We start from the raw sequence: 27,448 nt of genomic DNA on the forward strand, positions 1-27,448 counted from the left end.
TTAAGTTGCAGTCTGGCTCATTGGAGAAATTGTTTATTTAGATGCTTCAGTGACCAAGAGATAGAGCATAAGCACACACACACCCCCCCCACCCCCCACACGATACATAAAGGCATTTACAGGCGAAGGGGCAGGAAGTGTGGGGAGGAGATCACGAGAGCAGCTGCAGGCTTCTTTGACCCAGTGAAGAGGGACCTCAGATGGTAACTCTCCCTGGAATTCCTGTTTGAAAGCTACAAGGTAAAGTCCACTCCCAGTGAAGTCCCAGGCCATAAAACACAGCAGTGTTAGAGAAATCTAGGTGTGGGGTCAGGGAAACGTCTGTTTCCTCACTGCAGAAACTTACACCAGCTCTTTTCTTCCCTTAGGGGCCCATCCTGCTCCTTGGTCCCCAGAATCTCCTGGTGGATGATGGGGGAGGACTAGCACCACAGCAACCTGGGCAGGTGGTCTGCTGCACAAGGGGAAGGAGAGGGCTAGCAGGGCTGAAGGGCAGCAATTAACCTCTGAGCTGGCTGGCACAAGGCAGTTTCCTTTTAAGGGTATAGAACCATCAAGGAATTTGCATGTGGGGACCTTCCCACATGACCCTGTGTCAGAGCACCTCTGATGGAGGAGGGGAAAGGCCTCTATTGGAGGTTTCCATGATCCCACTGGGTACTGAGGCCTCCTTCGGCTCTAGCTTGTCCCTACTTGCTGCAGATTCTTAGCACCATTCAGGAACTGTGGAGAATGGGTGGTAAGAGGAATAGCAATACTCTGCCAGGATTGTGTCATTGCTCTAGAAGGAGACTTCACAGTCGGCAGAAATCTGTACAACTGGCCAGCATCTGATCCCAGGCTCAGGAAAGCTTGCACTCTTTTGGGGGAGAGGGAGTGTCATATTAACTTCAAGTTTCCATGCGGCAGCCACTTCCATCTGCCCTTTCCTGCCTAGGCCAAGGTCTGGCGTGAAAGCTCCAGGTTTCCCTGGAGATACCTAGAGCCCAGGGAGAGCTCAGTTCTTCAGCTGCAGGGACTGGTCCAAAACTGACCTGCAAAGGAAAGACAGGCCTGGGGCCTCATGACATATAGCCCAGAGGAGCTGGGGAAGGGGAAAGGTCATCCTCCAAACTACCATTCTGGGAGACCCCAAGTCCTGTCAAGAGCTCTGCTTCCCTTATCCTGACCTACAGGGCCCATTCCAAAGGGGAGGAGCAGGGGTGGACTTGCCTGGACCAATCAGAGGCTCTCTGTGGTCCACTCCTGCCTCAAGCCTGTGTATTCTCCAGGTGTAAGAAGGGAGGAAGAAGGAGCCAAGGGCTGACCATAGTCACAGAAAGTTGGCTCATGGCTGGTTCAACCTGGGGTGCTGGACAGAAACACCTCTAGTTTTCCAAGGTGGTTGAGTCTTTATGAATGGGTTGCCTTTGCATGGGAATCTGGCCCAGAGGTGATGCCACTGTTTTTGGTGACCTGTAATTTGAGAAGGAACAAAGGCACAGGGTTAGTTTGTAGTGGTTGTGATGGTATTCCAGGTAGCTTATTCCAATGATAGTACAGCTCTTCCAGGGCATGGAGTAATAAGCAGGGCAGCTCTCCTTTACTGAGGGCCACTGCATGCTAGGCACAAGGCTGGGTGTCTTGCTTCCAGTATCCTATTTCATTCTCATGCTAATTCTGTAAGGGGGGGACCAGCACCCCCATTTTACATATGAGGAAACTAAAGTTCAGAAAGTATAAGTGACCTGCCCACAGTAAGCTTTTTTTTTTTTTTTTTAGTAAGCTTTTTTTAAGTGTGGTAGATTCAGGACTGCAGCCCATGTGTTTCCTCTATACCAAATCATTTATTCTGCCTACAGGGCCCTACATGACCTAGACGGTACAGAATGACCATTCTCCCCATCACATGGAATGAAATGTGAAGTGGCTCTTCTATCCCTATCCCACTAGCACCACCTGATATTGTCTTATATGTTTATGGACTTGTTTAGGATCTGCTTCTACCACCAGAGGGGGATCCAAAGGATCAGGCAACAGCATTGGGCTTGGTTCCTACTGTAGCCCCAGTGCTCAAAACAGGAAAGCTTATCTCTAACAGCTCCCCTTATCGGGACTAGAACTTCACATATATTATCTCTAACCCTTATATCATCCCATAAGGTGAGGATAATGAGCTCCATTTGGAAATGGCAGAGCAAAATGAATGGGCTTTGAAGTCAGAGGTTTGAATCCTGGGTCTGACTCCAAGTAACTATGAGATTTTGGGCAAAGTTACTTAATCTACCTGACATTCGGTTTCCTTGGGTTGTAAAGTGTGTGTGTGGGGTCCTAATTTGGAGCTGCTGGTGCAAATTAATGAGCTTGAATTAGGTGTTCAACAAATTGTACTATAATCTTACAGAAAAGGAATTGGAGACTCAAAGAGGTTTACTGACTCACCTAAGGTCACACAGCTGGGAAGTGTAGGAAGAAAACAGTAAACAACACTAGCATTTTCAAGTCTGGGTAGCCCCAGGGTAGGGCTCAGACTGGTTCCACGTTGTCTGACAAAATTGCCACCAGCCAAGCTGCAAGGGAGGTATGCTGAAACAGGAGTGAGACACAGGCCAGGTTGCTAGGGCTTGTCTCAAGTCCATATCTAAGAGGACCCTCAAGAGTCTTCCCAGTTAAAGACATATCTATCAATAAAGCCGCAGTGTGGGAGAGGAGACTTCAGGCAGAGCAGAGAGGACCAAGGATATTTTGACCCCAACACTCTGTGCTTCTACCAATTTTATTCATTCGGCTCTGTAAGCAATGCAGAACCAATCACCAAAGTCAAAGCAATCATTTCGGCAGACTTGCCTGCCTGAAACTGTTTCCTCATCTGTAAAACGGGGATAATTCCTATCTCAGAAGGTTATGCTGTGGCACACTGTCCACACTACACAGTTCCCTTCTGAGAGGCAGGGACAGAACCATGTGGGCCCTCCCCGGCAGGACCTCGCCTGTTTACATCATATGGCGCCACAACCCCCTTGTCAGCATGATGCCCTGGAGGAGCATGCTGTGAGCGAGACGAGCCTCCGTGTGAATTATGGCTCTGCCTCATAATACCACTCTGAACGGTGGTTGCCTCTATCTGTAAAATCAGAGTAATAACCCCTTCTTCCCAGGATTGTTGTGAGGATTACCTGAGAGAATTTGCTTGGCATGTGGCCTGCAACAGACCAGGAGCTCAAACGAAGAATGTTAGTCATTTTCAAGATTATCATGAACAGATGACTCTGCTAATCTCTTCCCTTCAAAGAACTTATCACAATTTGTAATTATTGGTTGTTTACATGCTTATTGTTTGTCTCCTCCCATCAGAATGTTAGGTTACAAGAGTAGGGACTGGGTCTGTCTTGGCTACCGCTCAGAGGGTGTTCAATATTTGATGAAAGAACCTGGTCATATTTGGTAATAATCGGTAGAGGGAGCTCTTGTCACATAACTGATGGCAGTGAAGACTAAGGTCTTCAGGCCAGTGGTGAGTGGGGGTGGGGGAGCTTCCCTAGTCAGACTGCTAACAGCCAAAAAATCTAGGAGACCACCAAGGGAATTGTTTATGTTTCTCTACTAAAACCTTCAGCCCAACAGGTCTAAAGGCTGGGGAGAAGCTGATGGGAGAACTTTCTGTTAACTGATTGAGCTTCTGTTGACTGGCAGAAAAGACTGCCAGGATTCCCTTTTAGCCAAGGAATACCATGGCTTTGTTCTGCTTCCAAAGCCCTGAGCTTCTGCTGCAGGCCCTTGAATTTCAAAGTATGATTACTCACTGGTTCTTGTGTTTGAAGCCGCTGACATGAGCTTGGTACTGTTCTATGGAGTTCAGCACTATCTTACATGTCTTGCAGGCGTAGCCCTTCCCGGCTGAAACACACATAAAAGTCAAGATGCTTAGTTATCCAATAAGAAGGGACCTGGGGACTGCTGCTTTTGACAGCATGTGCAAATGCCCTTCTGAGGATGGATGGGTGGGGTGAGGTTAGGTGACTGGCCCTGATAAGAATCCCAGTGGCCTCAATGCTCAGGGGGCACATGTATGCCTGGGGCTGGGAACCTCCTCGTTCCCCTCTGTGCCCTCAGTCCCAGCACTGAGCCTGGTCCAGAGTAGCTGTCTGTTGAGTAAATAAAAGATTGCTAGAACAAAGAGGTGACATTTGATGTAACTGTCTTTTCCACCTTGACTGTACTAAGTAGCCTCATTAAGGATGCCTTTAGCTAAGAGATCTCTGGGAAGGTGCCACTCTCTTTGGGCTTGCAGTAACAGTAATTAATGAGGCCTGTTAGCAAAATCAATCTGTCTCTCTACCATGGGGCTCACAGACACCCTGTCTCACTACCAGGGCTGCTCCAATGACAAAGTGGCCTTTCTTCACATGGTCTAGCAGAGAGAGCATGGGCCAGGAACCAAGATATGGGGCTGGACTCCTGGCTCTGCATTCACGTGACCTTGGCTAAATCCCTTCCCCTTTCTGATCCTCAGCTTTACTCAACAATAAACCAATTATACCACAACCATCATACTTACAATAAAAAGCAGCTATTGTTTACCAAGTGCCTAATATAGGCCATGCACTTCATATAATTTTGATTGGTGCTCATAATTATTCTGTGAAAACCATTATCATTATTCTCTTATAGATGAGGAACATAAGGCATGGTTACATGTCCAAGAACACAGAGTTAGTAAATGGCAAACAAGCTTGGCTGACTGCCAAGGCTGTACTTATTCAGCATGCCAGGTCTAGCTGCGCAAGACAGGCAACTGTACACGTGACTTCAAGAGTCCTCTGACACCTTTTTAAGAAAAAAAAAAAGTATTTATTTTTGGCTGCATTGGGTCTTTGTTGCTGCACGTGGGCTTTCTCTAGTTGCGGTGAGCAGGGTCTACTCTTTGTTGCTCTTGTTGTGGAGCATGGGCTCTAGGCGCGCGGGCTTCCGTAGTTGTGGCTCACATGCTCTAGAGCGCAGGCTCAGTAGCTGTGGCGCATGGGTTTAGTTGCTCTGCGGCATGTAGGATCCTCCCCGGCCAGGGCTTGAACCCATGTCCCCTGCATTAGCAGGCAGATTCTTAACCACTGCGCCACCAGGGAAGCCCCCCTCTGACACCTTTTGCATCATCTGCCATCCTAAAGTCTCACAGCTCTGGAGTGAGATCACCTAGGTTCAAATCCCAGCTCTATCATTTCTTACTTGTAGGACCACAGGCCAGTTACTTAATCTCTCTGGGATTTGGTTTCCTCATTTGTAAAAGTGGGGCTTCTCTGAGACTTAGGTTCCTTACCTATACAATGAGGTTAATACTAGTATCAACCTCATAAGGTTATTGTAATGATTGAAATAAAAGCAACTGGCACATAGTAAGTATGCAATAAATGTGAACTTTTGGCTTATCATCACTCTTACGAGTTCCATGAGTGATGCTGGCAAAGAGGTGGAGAGTATCTTTTAACCAGCCTTCCATGGCAGCTGCAGCTACTGAGAACACCAACGATCTCCTCAATCCAATAAACTAGCAGACATTCCCAGCTACATCTGTTTCTCTTGTATCTTCAGGTATTTCCTGGAAGACACATCCCTTTAAAGCATTTAAGGGGAAAATTACTGCAATCAGAATTCAGGTCTTTTTTAGACACTGAAGGCCAGAATTAATGGTTCAATACTAACAGGGAAAAGATGCATAATGGACTAGCAGGATCACCCTCCCCACAAGGTCCAGAGTTGAACCTGAAGTTGGTGTGGGGGTGACAACCACCAATGGTTAAGGGTCACTGATGCCCAGATTACAACAGCCCACCCTTATCATCTATTAAGCACCAAGCACCATGCCAAAATTCTGGATACTTATGCCCTTGGATTCTTACAACAGGGCTGCAAGATAGGTGATTAGCTCCATTTTTCAGAGCAGGAAACAGGCTCAGGGAGGTTAAGTGGTTGACCTGGGGTCAGAGCTGGGATTTGCCCTCTGGTCTGTGAAGCCCCCATTTTTCCCTCTGCACCACAGGTCTCCGGACTCTCCTATGCGAGGTACATCTCAGCACACAGTTTACTGATCTGTAAGCTAGATTCAAATCATCATTTGGGGCAAGTGAATAATTCATTGTTGCTTCTAAAAAACCAGCTTTGTCCAGTACCCACACTCATCCATTTTCATTTTACATGTTTGATATTCTGGTTTACCCCTGTGATTTTATGAAGTATAAGTCACTAGAGTTGATTTTTAAACATCTGGTTTATTTGGAAAAGCACCTGTATCTCCTCCCTTTTACTGCCAAGACTTTTGAAAGCCCTGTCTACAACTGCTTCTCCACCTCCTTGTCTCAATTACTTTGCAACCTATCCCCCTACACACACAAACACACACACACACACACACGCCCTCTTTCCGAGGCCAGTGGAGGCTTCCCTGTATCTAAATTTAATGGACAAAATGAATGCTTATGTGGCCTCTTCATATTTGACCTCTCAACAGCACCTGACAGAACTGGTGACTCCTTCCTTCTTCAAAGTCTCCCCGTCCTTGGCTTTCAGCATGCCGCACTCTTGATTTTTCTTCTCTGGTGGCTCCTTCTCAGTTTCTTTTGCTGTCTCATGTTTGACCTCCACCATTTAATACTGGCAGTTCCAGAGGGCTCAATCTTGGTTTTCTTTCTTTCTCTCTTTAAATTTCTTTTTATTATTTTAAATTGTGGTAAAATACAAATAACAGAAAATTTACCATCTAATCCATTTTAAGTGTACAATTCAGTAATTGTAAAGGACAGTTCTGGGTTAGAGAAATTTGTGTTTTCATCATGTTAAGTATCTTCACATTGTCGTGTAACCAATCTCCAGAACTTTGTCATTTTGCAAAACTAAAAACCTACACCCATTATATTCCCCATTTCTCCCTCCCCCTACCCCTAATCCCTGGCAACCACATTCTTTCTGTTTCTATGAGTCTGATTACTCTTGATATCTCATACAAATGAAATCATACAGGGTTTGTCTTTTTGTGACTGGCTTATTTCACTGTGCGTAATGTCCTCAAGGTTCATCCATGTTTGTAGCATGTGCCAGAATTTTCAGGGGGCTCAATCTTAGATCCTTTGCTCCTTTCTCTCTAAACTCTCTAAGGGATCTCTTTTATTTCTCTGACTTCAATGACCACTTATTAGCTTAAAACATATGAAACTACCAATATTTAACAGTTTCTGACCTACCAACATGGCAATATCTCTAACCCAGACCTCTCTTTTAGGCCTAGACCTATATATCCAACTGCCTCTTGAACATCTCTACTTTGATATCTCGTGGGCATCTTAAACTCAAGCTGCCAAAACCTGGTTATCCACCTAATGGCTTCAGACTAAACCTGGGCACCATCCTTGACTGTTCCCTTTCCTTCATCTCTCACATTGGATGGCCAATTCTACTTCCTACCTACCTCTTGAATCCATCTACTCCTGTCTACCTCTACCACTGCTTAGTCCAGCCTCCCATATTCTCCAGTATGAATTATTGCAATAGTCTCACTGCTGGTCTCTCTCCACTACCCTTCCTCCCTAATTGCAAGCCATTCTCCACTTTGTAACTAGAACGATCTAATAATGCTGAAGCTGTGAATAGCTTCCCAATGCTCTTAGGATAAAGGTCCAAATCTCTAACATGACCCACAATGCCATGACTAGATACTTGCTCATCTCCCCAGCATCATGTTGCCCCACACTGTCTCTCTTGTCCCTGGTCCCCCATCTTAAGTTATCTTCATAGCATCCTGTTTGTTTCCTTTTCTAAAGCTTGCCACACTTGTAGTTCATTGCTCAATGCCTGTTTTCTCTTCTAGACTCTAAGCTCCACAAGAATATGGACAATACCTGCCTTGTTTATGTAACCCAGAGGGGATGCTGAGAGCTCTGGTGGCTGGAAGGATTTGGCGACCTGAATGATATGCAGGTTTTACTTTTGACATTCTTGAGTAAATGAGAGAAATGTGAGCCTGGAGTATAAAGCAAACTCCAAGTCTTGTTTAATCTGCTTGGTAGATGCTGCATCCACCCCTGGTGGGAGAGATCTGGATACTCTAGGTCATCTCACATTTGACCCATACTTGTCATGAGACACTTGCCAGAAGCCCCATGGAAACTATTCTCTGGACCTAACACAGAACCTGACTTCGGTTTCAATGCTGGCTGCCACAGCCTAGTGTGGGACCCAGAACAAATCAATTTCATCTTTCTGATCATAATGTCCTCATTTGTGAAATGGGGATAATCAAATGTGCACAACAGAGTTGTTGTGTGGATTAAGTCAGGTAATTAAATGTGAGAGCATCTAGCCTAAGGCCTGGACTACAGCAGCCATTGGTAAGTGCAGGATGACTGACTGTCTGAAAGAACGAATGAACAAGGGTCGACTGAAGCCAGCAGGGAAAAGCCAAGCTGCTAACAACCTAAATCCTTTGCTAGGGCAGAAACCCTGTCAGCAGAAGTCACTGCTTGCACATCCTAGGTCAACATTCCACCTCTGTGAGTAAGAAGCAGGTCAGAGAGAGCTCAGTGTCTCTGCTGACATCCTGGACTCGGGAGAGCCTACAGCCAAGTACACTCAGAGCTGAAGGCAGGGAGAAGAAGTGTAAGTTTTGGAACCAGACAGAGCTACAGACCCCTACTGATGCTGTCACTTATTAACATCAGGTCATATCAGCTGTATGACCTGAGCAAGTCACTCTGAGTCTTATCTTCTTTATTGTAAAGTGGGAAAATCACAAGTATTTTATAGGAATGCTGTGGGGATCAAATTATAATGTATATATTAATATCAAAGTGGGATGTGATACCCCTTCCCCCCACCTAGATTTTCATGAAAGAATTTAGTTGATCTGTGATGAAGTCAAATGATTTAAGCCAGAGAAAAGGATCCAGGATACAGTTCTAGGATTAAATACGGTAATTTAGCTTAGATAAATGGAGGAGAGTAAATACAAGAAGGAGGCTTTGGCTTGAGATAAAAGAAAAGAATGGACACAAGTTAAGATAAGCAGCCTGAAACACTGCAGTGCCTCAGTCCTGCCAGTGGAAAAGACATAATGAGGGAACGACCAGGGCAGGACCGAGTAAAGCTGGGGCAGGAACTGGAGCAAAAGAGGGTTAGCTGCAAGAGAACACTGGGTTGTGCTAGCTGGATGCTATATCGTGAAGCAGGGCTCTGAAGAGCTTGGTTCTGAAGTTTCCAGATGCCTCAGCATATGGGATTGATCCTGTTAAAGGGAAAGGCACTGCCTATATGTAGGACGAGTAAATAAATGTTAGTCATTCCTTTCTGATTTTGAAGAGGTTTCTAAAAGAGGGTCTTTCAAAGGCATTGGAAAGGCAATCCTTGGCACCCTGCTAAAGGAATCTCCCCCTTGCTGCACAGCCACCACTTTGCACCCTTCTCATCAGTCAGTGTTGCCCAAGGACGGCCTGTGCTGTATGGTGCTTTGGGGTTTGGGGGGTTGTTAGAGAGGCATGATCGTTCCCCTTGCCCATATGTGGTCTGGAACATCTATGGCATCTGGGTGTTCACCTCGCCAGGATTGTGGGAAGAGCACAGATGGCTCTGAGCAAGAGCTTCCTTGCACCTGGATGCCATGGTGCTGTCTGTCTGGTGCTGCATCTTCATGGCCTGGGGAAGAAGCCCTGGGGACCCACACCAATGCTTAAGTAGGCTCCACAAGGCAGAGACTGTATCAGATTTGGTCACTACTATACCCCAATGAGAGAATGCAGCAGGTTTTCAATAAATATTTGCTGACTGAAAGAGAAAATAATAACCTCCCCCTCCCCACCCTTACTATAGGCTGTGAGTAGCTACTGTGATGGGAAGGGCTCCTAACTTTTTGTGAATGCTCACTCCTGTGATGCTGACTGGTATCTGGAGGTCAGGGCAGTAGCTAATGTTCTGAGTCAGAGTGGTCTCCTTCACCACTCTATCCCAGGGACACAGGTGGGCCTTAGCTGCTGGGAGATGAGGGATTCTGAGGACATTATAAAATCTGGCAGAGGCTGCTGAGGCCTTCACACAGGAAATGTGGATGACAGGGAGTTTAAATCAGAGGCTGCAAATTGGTGGCCCTTGCCCCAAATCTGGCTTGCAGGCAGGTTTGACTCACATAGGGTTTAAACTTTTAAAAATTTAGTTGCACATTTAAAAATCAGGAGAATTCTTATTCAAATCTGGCTTCTAGATTCTTTTGAAAAACTGAAAGATATGGTAACAACTGGCTGGAGCTGTCTAGGAGAGGCACATACCCTCAGCTGATCATATCTCCTCCTCGCTCTTTCACATATTGAAATTTCCTGTCCAGCCTCTGCAGGCATTTGAGTTTGCAATGCCTGCTTCAGAAGACCTAAGGAGGAAAAGCATAGCCTTGGTGGTCCAGGGAACCCCAGCAGTCAAGCCCCGATCCAGCTCTGGGTGTGAGCTGGGCCCCTTACCTGATGAGTCAGTGACAGCAGGGTCGGCCAGCCGCCCGTAGTGTGCCATAAGTTTGAGCTTTGTCTCCTGTTTCCTGTGTTTCTTGCCCATATAATGTTGCTGAGCCATGACAGGGTCATTGAAAGTCGCGTGGCAGAGGCTGCAGAACTTGTCTGGGTCTATCATCTCTCTATTCTGGTGCAAGGCTAAGGTGGAGGCCACAAGGAAAGGGTTTGTAAGGCGTTTCGACAGAGCTGCGGTGAGAGAGTTCAAACAGAAACAATGAAAAAACCCAGAAGGTGCCAGGCTTTCGCGTATGCTGAATGCAAAGAAAGGCTGGGTCACTAGCTAATCACACCTGCAAGTGTGGCACTGCCTGTGTGAATCACACAGTGAAAATCTTCTCTAATTGAGAAGAGATGGGGAGCCCAAAGACCACCTACTTTGTTCGGCAGCTTTAACTACTTCAGGCACGTGAATCCTGATTTTCTTATATTCCGAGGGCTCTGCACTTCTGCTATCAAGTTGCCAAATTACAACAGATTAGAGATGTACATGCTTGCAATCTTCTCATCCCTCAGAATTCCCCAGAACTTCACAGCAAATGGGACAAGAAGTTTGGGTGTTTTATTCCCATCCTCAAAGTAGACCAGTTATAGATCTGGAAGTCAATGCACAGATGTAGAAACTGAGGGCCTGAGGGCCTGGAGGGTCATTTAGAAAAGGCACTATACTAGGGGGGCCTTTTAGGCTACACTGCCTTCTAGGCTGAGTGGGGGAGCAGAGGATGACATTGACATTAAGTTATGAGATTTGTATATATATTTTCTCTTTTGGTCCTCAGAACTATACCATGAGGTAGGTGTCATTTTGCCACAACACAGAGAAAAACCGAGGCTCAGATGGGTGACATGACTTACCCAAGATCACCCAGCTAATGCGTGAATACAGGTCTGTGTGACCCTGAAGACCATGTCCTCTCCTCTGTGCCAGGCTGCCAGAGTGTGGCAGGGAGACCTGAAGGCGACAGTCCATGTGTTCACCTTCAGAAAACATCCCTGGCTGTGGTCCATGAATTCAGTTAATCAGAGCCTGGTATGGGCATATATGTAAGCCTCCCGTGGGCCAACAAATGTCCTGATGCTGACTGCAGGCTGCACTGCTGCTTTATAAAGTGGATGTCATGACTCACTAATGAGTCCACGTGGCTGGAATGGTGTCAATCTAGTAACCACTGCTTTAAAAATGTGGTCTAGAACCCCCACCAAAGGTGGAGAAGAGGTGGGGCTCAGCAGCACTCACACACAGATGTTCTTTCATCTCTGTACCACTTCAATGGGGGAAGTTTTGAGGACTTTCAACAAGCCAGAAGAAACTTGCTGGCTTTTCCCACAATGGTTTTCCAGTATAGGAAATCTCAATTTCCCTGGCTATTGATTTTCCTTAGTCATTGTTTCAGCAAGTCACTGGAAAAGTAAGGTACATGTTGTAGAATATTCAATAATATGAGAAAATATTCAGTATGTGGTGTTGAGTTTAAAAAAAAAAAAAAAAAAAAAGCAGGCTATACAGCAAACTGGTTCTTATGTCCTCGGTTCTGTAAAACAACAAAAACCATACTGGTGATGTGTGGAAAAAAGACCAAAAGCATTGAGTAAAAGTGTGCTTTTCAGTCTTTTCCAACTTTTCTACAATGAATGTAGATTCTTGATATCAGAAAAGAAATAATCATGATCACTGAAACACAAGGGTCTTTCTTTAAAAGATACTGAAGAGAAGCATCAGAGGTGAATGGTTAAGTAAAGTTGGAGGAACCACTTAATGGACATCCAGTAAAAATGAGAGCTACAGGAGTCTTCTCTCAGGAAACAACTTGAAATATGGAAAGAGAATTCTACAGGAATGTTTGCTGTAGTGTTATCTACAAACATTAATAAAGGAGAGGGGGAAAACGTAAATGTTCACCATTAGAGGACTGGTTAAATAAATGTGCTGTGATGGGATATTGTCATTAAAAATGTTTATGAAAAAGTTTTTAATAACATGGGGAAATACAAATGTTATATTAAGTGAAAAGAGCATAAAAGAAAATTATACACGATACGATCATGTCATTATTAAAAGACATAACGTGCAATCTATATGTGTATACTGGTATTTTGAAATGTTACCAACATATTAACAGTGTTTCTCTCTTGATGGCAGGATTTGGGTGGTATTTTACTTTCCTCTTTGTACCTTCTGCATTGTTTGAACTAGAAATAACAATAATGAGTATGCGTTGTTTTTATAAAAACAATAAGGTTAAACTATTTTATGGTTATACACATAATCTAGACATACATAAAACACATATACGCACAGATATACACACATACACATAACAAAAGATTATAGGAGAAACAGTACTCCAAAATGTTAACAGTGGTTACCTTTGAATGGTAAAATTATGAGTATTTTTCTTTCCATTTATCTATATTTTCCATATTTTCTACAACATGCTTGTATTACTTTTACATTAGAAAAATGTTTAATTTCAGAAATATAGTTATAAACTCATGTAATAACATGGAAATGTGCTTAAACTACAAAATTAAAAGTTAAAGCAGGATACAAATGGTACAGGCACTATGATTATAACTATATAAAAACATACCTGTTATGTGGCAAGGGCCAAAAGTAAATATAAAACATAAACCCTTGAATATGGAATCTTTGGACCGGGCATATTCCAGGGAATTTTCCCATTTATAGAAAGTTAAGCTCATATAAACCTAAAGATAAGTGACCATATAAAGTTCTGTTCTTAAGCTAATTTCCCTTGGTCTAATGTTTAATCTTTTTGGTACCATAAATGGTACCAACACTGACTTTAAACAAAAGCAATTAGTACTAGTATAACTTAATGATGAACAAACCATAAGCAAGGCCAGTGACATGCTCCAGATGGTGGATGCCTGATCAACTACTGCATTTTATGTGGGGATTCCATTCACTGGCTATCTTGATGATGGTGATAATACTAACAATAAGAACTGTCGGAAATTCCCTGGCGGTCCAGTGATTAGGACTTGGCACTTTCACTACCGGGCCGGGTTCAATCCCTGGTCGGGGAACTAAGATCCTGCAGGCCACTTGGCCAAAAAAAAAGAGAACTGTCATTTACTGAGCGTTTATTACATCCTAGGTTCCTTGTATACCTTATTTCATCCTCAAAACCCATGAAGTAGTATTATCAACATTTTATAGGTGAGAAAACTCAGGCATGAAGAAGTTCAGTCGTACAGATGGTAAATAGCAGTGCCAGGATTTAAACTTGGGCATCCATGACTTAATCTCTTGTTTCATAGCAGGAATACTAGATTTGGGTGTGATAAGAGAGTATAATTATGAGTGATTTTTTTCCCCTATCTTCAAAGTCTTCCAAAACATCACTGTCTTGTTTTTATAATACAGCAATTCAAAAAAGGACAAGTGTTATAGATAGTATAGTCTACTTCTTGGTCCAAAATAAAGACAGAAGCAAAAATTACCAAGAAAAAAATAAAGATCAAAGAACTTTCAGTTTTGACTAACTGCAGTTAGCAGAGGTTTAAAATCCCAGAAAGTCAGGAGTTAATGAGATGAAAGTGAAGGCTGAGCCCCAGTGGTGACAAGATAAAGGGGGCTATTTTAGAAGTCACTGCACTGGGAATGAATTCATGGCAGTTGCAAATACAGTTTGCTGGGCAGTAGTGGCAGCACTGAAGTATTCAGCTTCGAAAGGCAAGTCCCTGTCTTGGGGAGAACAGGCAGCTTTGAGGATTAAAGTGAGCAGGGCATAACCTGAGCACACGAAAAAGACAAGGATTTAGCTTTTAACTTGGAATGCATGGCAATAGGGCAGGTGGATGCTAGGAGGGAAAAATCTAAGTGAGAGAGGCAGGAGATAGAATGCTCTCCTGGTGTGCATAGCCTGGAGGACTTTGGCACTCCTGACTTATAATTATTTGTAAGGACAAAAGCTCAGGGCTAAGAAGCTTCTATAGAGAAAAACTGATGTAACCAAAGAAAGGGAGGTTAGGTGAGTACAACTCCGAGGATGCATTTCAGTGAAGCTGGGTCTACTTTGATATTTTTAAGGGCTCTCAAAAGCAGTTCAACCTCTTCAAGTCTGTGGCCCCAGTGAGCATTTCTGGGAGCACCTGGCATTGGTGCCTTGAGGACGGGAGGGGTCCCGATACATAGCACCACTCAGGAAAACCAGTACCTTCCACCTTAGTGGATTGCTGCTTCAGCTTTAAGTTCTTTGCGTGGGTCTTCCCCAGGTAGTGCGACTGGGCCACGACAGGGGAGGAAAAGGTCATGTTACAGATGGGGCAGCACTGGTTCTTGTCTTTGCTTCTGCTGCTCTTCTGGTTAGGAGAAAGAACACAGGTCTGATCACGCCACTGCCCGGCCAGAAAATCTTCACTGGTTCCCCACTGCCCATAGGAGAATGGGCATTCAAGGCCCCCTTCACACACTAACCCCAACCTACCTTTCTGGATTCTTTTCCAGCTACTTCATCCCATGCTCTACTCACCATTCCCCATTTTGTTCTCTGCTACTTCCTTGTTTTACTTGGGCCATTCCTGCTGCCTAGAATGATCTTCCTTTCTTTACTGCCTGGCATATGTCTGCTTAGCCTTCAAGGCCCAGATTAAATATTACCTCTTCTGAGAGACTTTTACTCAAGAAAATTACTCAGTAAACAATTATCAAGCCACTTTGTGTGATTATTCCAGGAAGAACTAATCTTGTTCTTCCTCTGTACTCCTGGAGTGCATTAAATAGACCTCTATCATACCACTTGCTTGTCACCCCAAACTGACAGTGTCACAGCTTAGGAGACTTTTCTGTGAACTAAAGTGCAACATTTGGGCAAAGACTGTTGGATTCATCTTTGTTTCCTATCCTTAGCACTCTGCTGGAGTCTGGCACACAGCAGATGTTCAGGGTTTGATGAACAAGCAGATCATTGGGTTTTATTTCATGATTATGATTAGGCTAGAAAACAATGTACTTCAAGTCTATATTAAGAGTTCCCAGCCTCTCTCTGAATACAGTATTCATTCTAATATAGCATTTTTCAACCTTGGTACTATTGACATTTTGGGCTGGATAATTCTTTGTTGGACGGGGAGGGGCCCTTGATCTCATTGGAACTACTGGGCCACTCCAAGAGTAGAAGGATCAGAGATATAAAGAGGTGAAGTGACTTGCCCAGGGTCACAGAGTTGATCTTGTCTTTCTGGATCCTAAATCACAAGAAGGGCAACCAGGGGATGAGCCAGTGAATTTGGAGAAGGGATGAGCAAGGTCCTTCCAAACCTGTGGTCCCTATGACAGGGAGGCACAGTTTGTAGTGTAAGCTCTTACTGAGCATCCACTAGGAATTGGAATTTTACCTCACAATACCCTTAAGAGGTAGGAACTATTATCTCCATTTTATGGGTGAAGTACAGAGAGGTTAAGTGACTTCTCCAAAGTCACCCAACCAGTTAAGTTGTAGAGCTAGTATTGGGCCCTAGTCTGCTGACTTCATCTCATGACATTTGCACAGCCTGCTATGGAACAAAAATAATGGTACACCTGAGGGACTGGGGTTGTTTCAGCATAATTCTCATAGTATTTCTAAGGCAAAAAGCAAACATGCTGGAAAAGTGTTTATTCCACTTGTTTATTCCAAATATTCAAGTATTGAACTCAGCTCTTTCCCCCAGATCTCAAGAAAGCAAGCAACCTGGCTTTCTTCCACTTTCTCTTCTTGAGTAGGAAATGGACAGCTGTCCTACTCTAACAAACCACTGACAATGGCTCCATTTACTGAGCCCCTACTATGTGCCAGGCTCTGTGTTGGGTGCTTTAATAAACCTTCCTTCATTTTAGTTTGGAAAAATCCTGAAAGGTAGTTGACATTAGCATCCTTATTATTATAGAGGAAGAAATCAAGGCTCAGAGAAGTAATAAGACTTGCCCAAGTCACACGACAGGGCCAGGATTTGAAGCCAAGTCAGTCTGACTCAAAGCCCATGTTCCTTCCACCACACCAACCTGCCTGCTGGCTTCATCAGGAAGTGAGCAGTCTCAACATGGCAGCTGTATTACCTGATCTGAGTCTAGCTTCTTCATGTCCCCCTTTAATGTCTCCATTCCATGGATTGCTAGGTATCTCTTCACTTTGTTGGCATGTTTTTTGCTCTGCAAGAACCCAGGAAAAAGATCAAAGATAGCTAAATGCCATTTCATGTCTAAGGCACTCAAAAACACTTACTAGATTTTCATCTGATTCACCCTCACAGACACTTTTGAGGAGGAGAGGGTGGGGGAAGAAACCTAGTTTATTGAGTTCCTACTCTGTAAAAGTACTTAAATGCTGTCAAATCTAATCTTCACAATAATTTATGAGAAAATTATCATCATCTCAATCTTATAGATGAGGAAACTGAGGCTGAAGATAGTGACGTTTCTTGCCCAAGATGAGTAACAGAGATGTGATTCAAACACAGGTCTATTTAAAGCCAAAGCATGTACTTTCTACTGTACCAAGCTGCATGGGAACATATAAGTGTAATGATCCTGATTTGGATGGAAGAAATGAGACTCAGAAAAATTAAGTCAATCTTCAAGTCACAGCCAACATGCATGGAGGCAACACCTGGGTGGCTAAAAAGGAATTCACTGCACAAGCCAGGGAGAAGTGGGGGTTTGACACTGGGTCTGGAAAAATAAAGCAGTACTAAAGGTACAAGGGCATACCTGGTAGTGTGCCAGCTTCTGGGACTCAGAAATTAGCAAGGCGCAGCAAACCTTACACTGGGTGTTGGTGAAGAGACACTGGTTCTTCTGGATCATGTGTTCCACTACAGAGAGGAAAATAAAAAATCTTTGAGTTAAAAACCTGCCTCAACAGTACTGTCTTTGAACCCTGCCTCAAACGCAGGCACTGAGTAATGGAATGCCATACTATTAAATCGGCAAACCTCAGCCACCCCTCCCCTACTGCTTTCATGACTCATGCTATATTCTCGTGCCACCTCACCTGTAACTTACTTTATACTTTTATGTACACCAACTTTCTTTCTTTCTTCTTTTTAAATGATTATTATTATTTATTTATTTTTGGCTGTGCCACATGGCATGTGGGATGTTAGTTCCCCGACCAGGGATGGAACCCATGCCCCCTGCAGTGGAAGCGTGGAGTCTTAGCCACTGGACTGCCAGGGAAGTCCCTATGCCAACTTTCTTTACTAAGTAAATTCTTTTAAAAAGGAATCTTTAAATTATAAACAAGTAAATACCAATAAAAATAAATACAATAAAAATGAAACAATTCTAGCCAGATACTGGTGTGAGAGGCTTGCAGTTCTCTCTAAAAAGAACATTAAGAGAGTGGCAAACGCAGTCTCTGCTGCTGTCACTGCCCCAGTCTCTTCCCCCGGCCTCTTGCTGCCACTGAATTGCCAAGATGTCGCTTTCTAACAAGCTGACTCTGGACAAGCTGGATGTGAAGGGGAAGCGGGTCATCATGAGAGTGGACTTCAATGTTCCTAGGAAGAACAACAAGATAACAAACAACCAGAGGATCAAGGCTGCCGTTCCAAGCACCAAATTCTGCTTGGACATTGGAGCCAAGTCAGTTGTTCTCATGAGCCATCTGGGCCGGCCTGATGGTGTCCCCATGCCTGACAAGTACTCCTTGCAGCCAGTTGCTGTAGAACTCAAATCTCTGCTGGGCAAGGATGTTTTGTTCTTGAAGGACTAGAAAGCTTGTGCTGACCTAGCTGCTGGGTCTGTCATCCTGCTGGAGAACCTTTGCTTTCACGTGGAGGAAGATGGGAAGGGAAAAGATGCTTCTGGGAACAAGGTTAAAGCTGAGCCAGCCAAAACAGAAGCCTTCCGAGCTTCGCTTTCCGAGCTAGGGGATGTGTATGTCAATGATGCTTTTGGCACTGCTCACCAAGCCCACAGCTCCATGGTGGGAGTAAATCTGCCAAAGAAGGCTAGAGGTTTTTTGATGAAGAAGGAGCTGAACTACTTGGCAAGGCCTTGGAGAGCCCAGAGCGACCCTTCCTGGCCATCATGGGCGGAGCTAAAGTTACGGACAAGATCCAGCTGATCGATAATATGCTGGACAAAGACAGTGAGATGATTATTGGTGGTGGAATGGCCTTTACCTTCCTTAAGGTGCTCAACAACATGGAGACTGGCACTTCTCTGTTTGGGATCCAAGATTTTCAAAGACCTGATGTCCAAAGCTGAGAAGAATGGCGTGAAGATTACCTTGCCTGTTGATTTTGTCACTGCTGATAAGTTTGATGAGAATGCCAAGACTGGCCAAGCCACTGTGGCCTCTGGCATACCAGCTGGCTGGATGTGCTTGGACTGTGGTCCTGAGAGCAGCAAGGAGTGTGCTGAGGCTGATGCTCGGGCTAAGCAGATCGTGTGGAATGGACCTGTGGGCGTATTTGAATGGGAAGCTTTTGCCCGAGGAACCAAAGCCCTCATGGATGAGGTGGTAAAAGCCACTTCCAGGGGCTGCATCACCATCATAGGTGGTGGAGACACTGCTACTTGCTGTGCCAAATGGAACACGGAGGATAAAGTCAGACATGTGAGCACTGGGGGTGGTGCCGGTTTAGAGCTCCTGGAAGGTAAAGTGCTTCCTGGGGTGGATGCTCTCAGAAATGTTTAGTACTTTCCTGCCTTTTGGTTCCTGTGCATAGCCTCTAAGTCAACTTAGCACTTTCTGCATCTCCACTTGGCATTAGCTAATATCTTCCCCCGTCAAGATTCGGCTAGTGGCCAAGAGATGTAGCGCCAGCAACTCTTAAACAGTTGTACGGCATCTCAGCTCACATCTACTGCACCCTGGATTTGCCTACATTCTTTAAGATCCTATTTGAATTTCTTAGAGACTAAACCATTGTGCATTCTAGAGTGCATATATTTATATTATGCCTGTTAAAAGAAAATAAAAAAAAAAATACAAGAAAATGAGCTGTGTTAGCTTAGTTCTCTTTATGAAGTAGCTTATGCTGATTAGCTTTGTCATTGTTTCACCACTCAGCATGGAAACAAAATGAAATTCCAATTGTTGGTAGGGAGCAAGAAGAAGTTGGTGATCTATTAAATAAATAATAAAAAATATCCATTGAAACTAGAAAAAAAAAAAAGAGAGAGAGAGAGAGTGGCAACTGTGAGGAGAGGTGTTAAGATATCGTAGCACCCAACTGAGATGACTTCCCAGACAGAATCGGAAGAACTGAAAGACTTGAAAAGAGAATAATTTTCTCACTGTTCGTTTTTTAAAAAATTAATTAATTAATTAATTTTTGGCTGTGTTGGGTCTTCGTTGTGTGTGGGCTTTCTCTAGTTGCAGAGGCAGGGGCTACTCTTCGTTGCAGTGCACAGGCTTTTCATTGCGGGGGCTTCTCTTGTGGGGCATGGGCTCTAGGTGCACAGGTTTCAGTAGTTGTGGCGTGCAGGCTCAGAAGTTGTGGCTCATGGGCTCTAGAGCGCAGGCTCAGTAGTTGGGGTGCATGGGCTTAGTTGCTCCGCGGCATGTGGGATCGTCCCGGACCAGGGCTCGAACCCGTCCCCTGCATTGGCAGGCGGATTCTTAACCACTGCGCCACCAGGGAAGTCCCTTCTCACTGTTCTTGATCTGATTTTGAAACATCTAAAATTACCTAACGGACTTCCCTGGTGGTGCAGTGGTTAAGAATCCGCCTGCCAATGCAGGGGACAGAGGTTCGAGCCCTGGTCCGGGAAGATCCCACATGCCGCGGAGCAACTAAGCCCATGCACCCCAACTACTGAGCCCACGAGCCACAACTACTGAAGCCCGCATGCCTAGAGCCTGTGTTGCGCAACAAGAGAAGTCACCGCAATGAGAAGTCCGTGCACTGTAATGAAGAGTAGCCACCACTCGCCGCAACTAGAGAAAGCCTGCTCACAGCAATGAAGACCCAATGCAGCCAAAAAAACAAATTACCTAACGTGTCACACAAGTTCCACACCATAGGAAACTACAGTATTAACCTGTGCTTAATTGTTGGGCCTGGAAAACAAAGCTTTACTTTTTGAGGAGGGAGTAAAATCTCACTCAAGGCATGAGTTCTATCATGACATCGATAATCTGAGGCAGGGGTAGAATCTAGAAAACCGTGAGGGGATGGCAAATTCATGTGTTTTATCTTCTACTGTGGACCAAAAAGTGGGCAAGATTCCCTGGAGGGAGGGTCTTGGTGGGGAACTTTTAAGGTGCCTCTCCCTACTCCACAAGATATAAAGCTTATTTATGCCAGCCCTTTTGGGAAGAAGGGCTGTTGTCTGGCTACATTTCTGACCCTGAGGGTCTTTTGTTTATTTCCCTATTTTTCTCCTACAGTGTTTGGTAAATTTTTGTGAAAGACTGTGGCTGCCTCAGCTGTGCTCAGAGAAACCAACAGAAGTGGGTCTGTGAACACATCTGGGCCAGAGCTTTTTAAAGGGAGGGTGAGAGGCTCCTCAGAATGCAAAGCCCATAAAGGGAAAATGCTACCCAGGAGTCAGGATAGAGCCATTCTCTCCTCGCCTGGAGATGATGGATTTTGTTTTATTAAAGGAGACGGGGTTCCCTTTCAAGGATATTCAGAATCTGACTCCCAAAGACTAAACAGGGCAAGGACCATGTCACTTATGACTTTGTATACCCAGTATCTAATAAAATGCCTGACCCAGAATGGCCATCATTAAAAACTCTACAAATAACAAATGCTGGAGATGGTATGGAGAAAAGGGAATCCTCTTACGCTGTTGGTGGGAATGTAAATTGGTGCAGCCACTGTGGAAAACAGTATGGCGGTTCCTCAAAAAACTAAAAATAGAGTTGCCATATGATCCAGCAATCCCACTCCTGGGCATATATCCTGCCAAAATTATAATTCAAAAAGATACATGCACCCCTATGTTCATAGCAGCACTATTCACAATAGCCACGACATGGAAACAACCTAAATGTTCATTGATAGATGAATGGATAAAGAAGATGTGGTACATATATACAATGGAATACTACTCAGCCATAAAAAAAGAATGAAATAATGTAATTTGCAGCAACAAGGATGGACCTAGAGATTATCATACTAAGTGAAGTCAGAAAGAGAAAGACAGGGACTTCCCTGGTGGTGCAGTGGTTGGGACTCCGCACTCCCAATGCAGGGGGCCCAGGTTTGATCCCTGGTCAGGGAACTAGATCCCACATGCATGCCCCAACTAAGAGTTCGCATGCCACAACTAAGGAGCCCACCTGCTGCAACTAAGACCCGGCGCAACCAAATAAATAAATAAAATAAATATTTAAAAAAAAAAAGAGAAAGACAAATACCATATATCACTTATATGTGGAATCTAACATATGACACAAATGAACTTATCTACAAAACAGAAACAGACTCACAGACATAGAGAACAGACTCATGGTTGCCAAGGGGGAGGTGGGAGAGGGATGGATTGGGAGTTTGGGATTAGTAGATGCAAACTATCATATATAGAATGGATTAAACAACAAGGTCCTACTGTATAGCACAGGGAAGTATATTGAATATCCTGTGATAAACCATAATGGAAAAGAATATGAAAAAGAATATATGTGTATATGTATGTATATATGTGAAACTGAATCACTTTGCTATACAGCAGAAATTAACACATTGTAAATCAACCATACTTCAATAAAATAAATTAAAAATAAAATCCCTAACCCACAGGAGGGGCTTGGTGAATACCTGCTGAATAAATACATCTCTTTGGCCTCAGAGAATACACTCACACAGTTCACAATTATGTATTCAGAATGCCTTCCACGTGCCAGCAATGGGTTTAGTGCTGGGGCCATGTCAACAAATAAGAGAGAGTACAAAGTAAATAAATAAGCAAGATGGTGACAGAGAGTGAGAAATATTATGAAAACAAGCAAACAAAGTAAGTGGTAGAGAACGATGGGGCAGTATAGTCAGTGAAGACCATGCTAGGGAGGTGTTAGCCACAAGAACGTCTGGGGGAAACTTTTCCAGCCTGAGACAGTGTCAAGTCTCTGAGGCAGGGATGAGATTGGCATATGCAGGGAATGAAGAGAAGGACAGTGTGGACAGAGTATGGTGAATGAGAGAATAGTGGTAGGAAATAAAGTTGGAGAGAGCCTGAGGCCTACCAGATCATGTGGAATGAGTATAAGGCCTCATAAACCATGGTATGAACTACAGATTTTATTCTTAGTGCAATGAGAGGTGACAAGATATGGCTTATGTTTTGAAAAGATTAGTCTGTTCGTTGTGTCAGCAGATTGTATGGGAATAGGAATGGAAACAGGAAGAACAGGGAAGAGGCTGTTGCAGTCTTCTAGGCAATAGATGATAGAAATTTGGACTAGGCAGGTTGTCAGTGGAGATGAGAAAAGTTGATGGATTTGGAATTATGTTCTGGAAGTAGATCTGACATCCAATTTCTTTGATTGGATGTAGGGGGTGAAGTAGGACAGCATTCAAGGATAACTCCTAGGTTTTGAATTTGAGCAACTAACAGATGAGAACTGGAGGAAGACAGCCTTGGAGGAGAAATTAAAGACTTTTCCTTTGGCTATATTAAACATGAGTGGTCTATCACATACATGGGTAGAGATATCAAGTAGTCAGCTAGAGATTCAGGCCTAGAACTTGAGGGAAAGGTCAGAGCTGGAGATACAAATTGAGACTCCTAGGACTGAGTCTTGGACCCTCCAAATTTAGAAGTCAGGCAGAGGAAGTGAAGTTGAATATAAAATGAGTAGGAGGTGGGACTTCGGCTATAGCAGAGTGAGGAGATCCTCTTCACCCAAGGCAACTAAAACACTGGACAAAACTGACAATAACAATCCCTTCAGTACCCTGGAAATTGACCAAAGGCACTTAACAATCTGGGAAGCACTTATGCTTGTACATCTGCTGAACTACGGGTGAGAAGAGCGGGAATCTGGGACTGCTCTCATCCCCTCCCACACTCAGTCAGTGCAGAGGTTCTACCAGGAAGAGGCAGGATGTGAGAACCGATAGCTTCCCTGTGGAAGAGGAAACCACTTGATTTGGAGTGGTGGGCAACGCCCCTATCTAGTGATAATGTTGGTGGAAGTGATGGTCTCAGAGGTAGGTGAGGAGGAAAGGCCAAAGGCTCTACTATAGCCTTTGCTGTGTCATGTTTGTGGCTGAGACTGTGTGGCAGTGGGGACCTAAGACGGCCCAAGTTAGCCACATACTCCTGGCCAACTCTGAGGTTGTACACATGCACAGAAGAGATGCAAAAGGCCCTGACAGAAAGTAAAAGCCAGGGCTGACTTTAAAATGGCTTGAACTTTGAATGTACTTTCCTACCTACCTACAGATCCAACCGAGGCCTTTACTGGCTCCAGGTGTTTACTGAATCACTGGCTGACTACTAAGCAACATATAGACACATGGAAGACAGAAATTATAACAAAGAACCAAATTGGGAATATTTGCTCTTAAAGTCTTCAGCTACCATGTAAGCGATTTTATTCCAAGCTGTGAGGAAGCCTAAACTATTCCATGCATGAAATCACATGGAGAGACCCTGAAACTATGTGAAAAAAGAGATGCCCGGCCAGCCTCCAGAAGTTCCATCCCACTGCTGTTTCAGCTCTAGCCACTATCTGACTGCAACTGCATAAGAGACCTTGAGTCAGAACTGTCCAGCCAACCCTTTCCTGAATTCCTGACTCACAAAATCTGTGAGAGGTTCATGAGGTTGGAGGAAGCTAAGGTCCACAGAGGGAAAAAGAACTTGTATGAATTATCAGAATTCTGAGATGGTGGCCTGAATGTGAATCCCTGTTTCCCAGATATCCACATACAATTCTAATCCAATTACCAATTACCAGAGGGGACAGGTTTGATACAGGAAATTAGGTGCTTAGAAAATCATTGGAAAGGCTGAAGGTACTAGGTTGAGCCTTCCAGAAATGTCTCTAGGAACAATGCATAAGTGTTCCAACAGGTGAGCTACAATCTCTGAGGCCTCCACTGCAGCCTTGCTGGAAGTAGGACGCTTCCATTGTCATTGAACATGCCTCTTAACATATGAAGCTGGAGAATGGATGCTGGAACACTGATGTAAGAAGATCTTATAGTTCCACGACCTTTCTTGACAGTAACAATAGCTGTAGAAATATGATCTTCACTGCATTTCTGCCTTCCAAATCTTATGAGAAGGCATCTGATTGGCAGGATTTATTTTGTATCCATATTGTAGACAATCAGAAGAGGTATCGGGCAGAGGCTGAGAGATCTAGAATGTGACATAGAGGGCTGATTTTCATAGGGTCATGAAGTAGGGACAGTAAGTCTAGCCATATCAACAACTAAATTAAATGTCAATAGTTTAAACAGCCCACTCAAAAGGCAGAGATTATTAGAGAATAAAAAAAGCAAGATTTATACAATGGAATTCTATTTAGCAATAAAAAGGAATGATGTATTAATACACACTACAATTTGGCTGAACCTCAAAAACATGCTGAGTGAGAGAAGCCAAATGAAAAAGACTATATATTATAGGATTCCATTTACATGAAAGGTCCAGAAAAGGCAAATTTATAGAGACAGAAAACAGATTAGTGGTTGACAAGGGCAGGAGGTAAGAGAGGGGATTTAATGTAAAGGAGCACAAATTGGAGTGATGGAAATATTCTAAACTGGACTAGGGCTATACAACTCTATACTTTTACTACAATTAATTGAATTTTACAGTTACAATGGGTGAATTTTATGGTATGTAAATTATAACTCAATGAGAAAACAAAAATTATAACTAAGAGAAAATAAAAAACCAAGGTGAGTAGGACTTGGTGTTATAGGTATCTACCTAGACCTCAAATAAATTATTGGACAAAGTGAGGAGAGCAGGGAAATGAACTGGGTTCTAAATGACTGTGTGCATTCATACACACATAAACAGTTCACTTCCCAGAGCACAGCTGCTGTGTTCTCTGCTTCAATGTCCAGGGCATGCCTTCCCTATCCCCTGAGGACAAAGGTCGCTTCCTCTTTGTGTACCCTCAACTCTTAGACTTCCCACTTCACTGCACCCACTACATTACACTGCAACTGTCTTGGTGTCTGCTTCCTGGATTAGACTACAAGCCCCTCCAGGGCAAGGACAGTATTATTCTCAACTCTGTAGCTCTGATGCCCAGCCAATCCTGGGAACAGAGCAGGCGTTAGTGAATGTTGGTCAAATTAATGAAAGGAAAATTGCGGGCGGTGGAGGGTGGAGGAGAGGCAACTTTGTGCCAAACAAGTTTCAAAGTATGAGGGTGAGGGGGATAGGAGCCTCTTATTAATTTAGGAGTCAGACTAGACTAGTTTTTAAATCGGAGAAGTATACATCAGGGTACAGGTCTGTACACCACCCCAAATTTAAACATATCTTCCTTGGATGTGGTCAAAAATTCCATTTTATCCAGGACAATCAGTTGACAAGCAACATATTAACTTTCCAAGATTAGTCTGCTTAGCAAGCAAACAAACCTTTACAGAAATCTGATTTCCCTGCAGATTACCTGACAGCATTAGCACAAAAGCCCAGTTTGCGTACTTCTGGGTTAGAGTTAAGCAGCTAGCTCTGCTAAGGACTGTGAAGGGGGTCACAAAACGGGGTCAGAGCAGCTCTTTCCATCCTCCTCTATCACCATCTTACCCAGAGCTAGGTCAAGTGCAGAACAAGCTGGGAAGCTTCGGCCCACAAGTGCCCCCCCTAGACGCACTTGTCTATCCTGTTCTCCACAACCTTGGGTCAAGCGTGGGATACAACAAGCTGGAGCCATAGTATACCCCGGCCAGGCTCTCGGGCTCCTGGCCCCCATATTAGAAAAGGGATTCAAGTGGTGGAGACAGGTGACACCAAGAAACAGGGGTAAGCCAGGGCTCAGTCTCCAAGTTCAGGAGGAACACTGAGGTATGGAGAAGGCCTTCTAGAGCCCTCGGAAGTGTGGGGCATGAGAGAAGAGAGGCAAGAGACACTAGGGGTGGGGCAACCTGGAGACTGGGATGGTGAAGGGGTTATGAGGCTGGCGGGGAAGGTTCTGAGGGTCTCCGAAACGGCGTGGACGGCACGCCCGGAGGATTCCAGTCCTCAAGTTGAGGAAGAGGTAAGCTCTCGCGGGTGAGGAAGGCGGGGTAAAGAACCACGCGGCCAGAGCGTGAGAAGGCCCTTGACCATTTGCGCGCGCTTCCTGTGGCGCACGGCCTGGATTTTCAGGGGATCTGGCACAAGGCGCCCGAGTCTTGGTGAGGTGCACGAGTCAGGGAGTCCCGGGGCGCATCACGCAAGGGGGCGGGCCGGGCGCCAGAGGGTGTGACCGTAGACCCGGGGGCTGGTCCGCGTCCCCGCCCCGCGCTTTCGCCACTCTCCGCGAAAGGAGCAGGCGGGCGAGTGTCTTCCTGCCTCTGAAGCACCCGGACTCACCTTCCTCCCTCCCCACTGGTTGGGCCCCGGACACTGCTTCCCAGAGGCGGCGCGCCCTCTCGCGGTCGAAGCGCAGCCCGTCGGGTTCCCGGCCCTCCCGCTCCTCCGAGTTGTTGTACGGCCGGGCCGCGCCGCTGTCCGCGACCTCCGCGGTGCCCAAAGCGGAATACTCCATCTTCCCCACAAACCCTAACCGGCCGATAGCCGCTCATGAGCCTTGGTCTCGCGAGATGTGGGTGGGAGGATGGCTTTGCCCGGCCAACAAATCTCGCGAGGTTTGAGTACCGTAGGCTGCGTTGCGGTTCTGGCCCTGGCCATTCTTTTTTCTCGACGCTGCTGGGACCTCGGAGCTTGTGCGGTGGATTCGGAAGTCGGTCGCCGGTTCCACGGCATACCCCTCCCTCCGGGACAGGCTCGTGCGGTCCTTGGCTCAGGGTTCTCACGTTGCTCCGGTCAGCATTTGACACCTCATTTCTTTCGC

The 27,448-nt window shown here is 44.8% G+C and overlaps 1 protein-coding gene and 1 pseudogene across 4 annotated transcripts; one reads left to right on the forward strand and one right to left on the reverse strand.

Moving 5' to 3' along the window:
- On the reverse strand, positions 1-27,229 carry ZNF346 (zinc finger protein 346). Of its 3 annotated transcripts, none has more exons than XM_082453605.1 (7): positions 26,968-27,229; positions 17,227-17,330; positions 16,576-16,668; positions 14,696-14,840; positions 10,467-10,652; positions 3,783-3,876; positions 1-1,455 (listed from the first exon to the last, which is right to left on the reverse strand). In XM_082453605.1, the coding sequence occupies exons 1-7, from the start codon at positions 27,140-27,142 to the stop codon at positions 1,368-1,370; spliced, it is 885 nt and encodes a 294-aa protein (XP_082309731.1). In that variant the 5' UTR covers positions 27,143-27,229; the 3' UTR covers positions 1-1,367. The 3 variants fall into 3 exon arrangements, 2 of the variants coding, with proteins under 2 accessions (XP_082309731.1, XP_082309730.1); XM_082453604.1 differs by having other exon boundaries at positions 10,467-10,700; XR_014261495.1 differs by lacking the exon at positions 1-1,455 and adding an exon at positions 6,485-6,678 and having other exon boundaries at positions 10,467-10,700.
- Positions 17,357-20,276, forward strand: LOC309656738 (phosphoglycerate kinase 1 pseudogene; annotated as a pseudogene). The gene has a single exon. The product of its transcript is annotated as a phosphoglycerate kinase 1 pseudogene (transcript).
- Positions 27,230-27,448: the final 219 nt, after the last annotated feature.

Source organism: Balaenoptera physalus (assembly GCF_965194825.1).
Source record: "Balaenoptera physalus genome assembly, chromosome: 3".
NCBI lineage: Eukaryota > Metazoa > Chordata > Mammalia > Artiodactyla > Balaenopteridae > Balaenoptera > Balaenoptera physalus.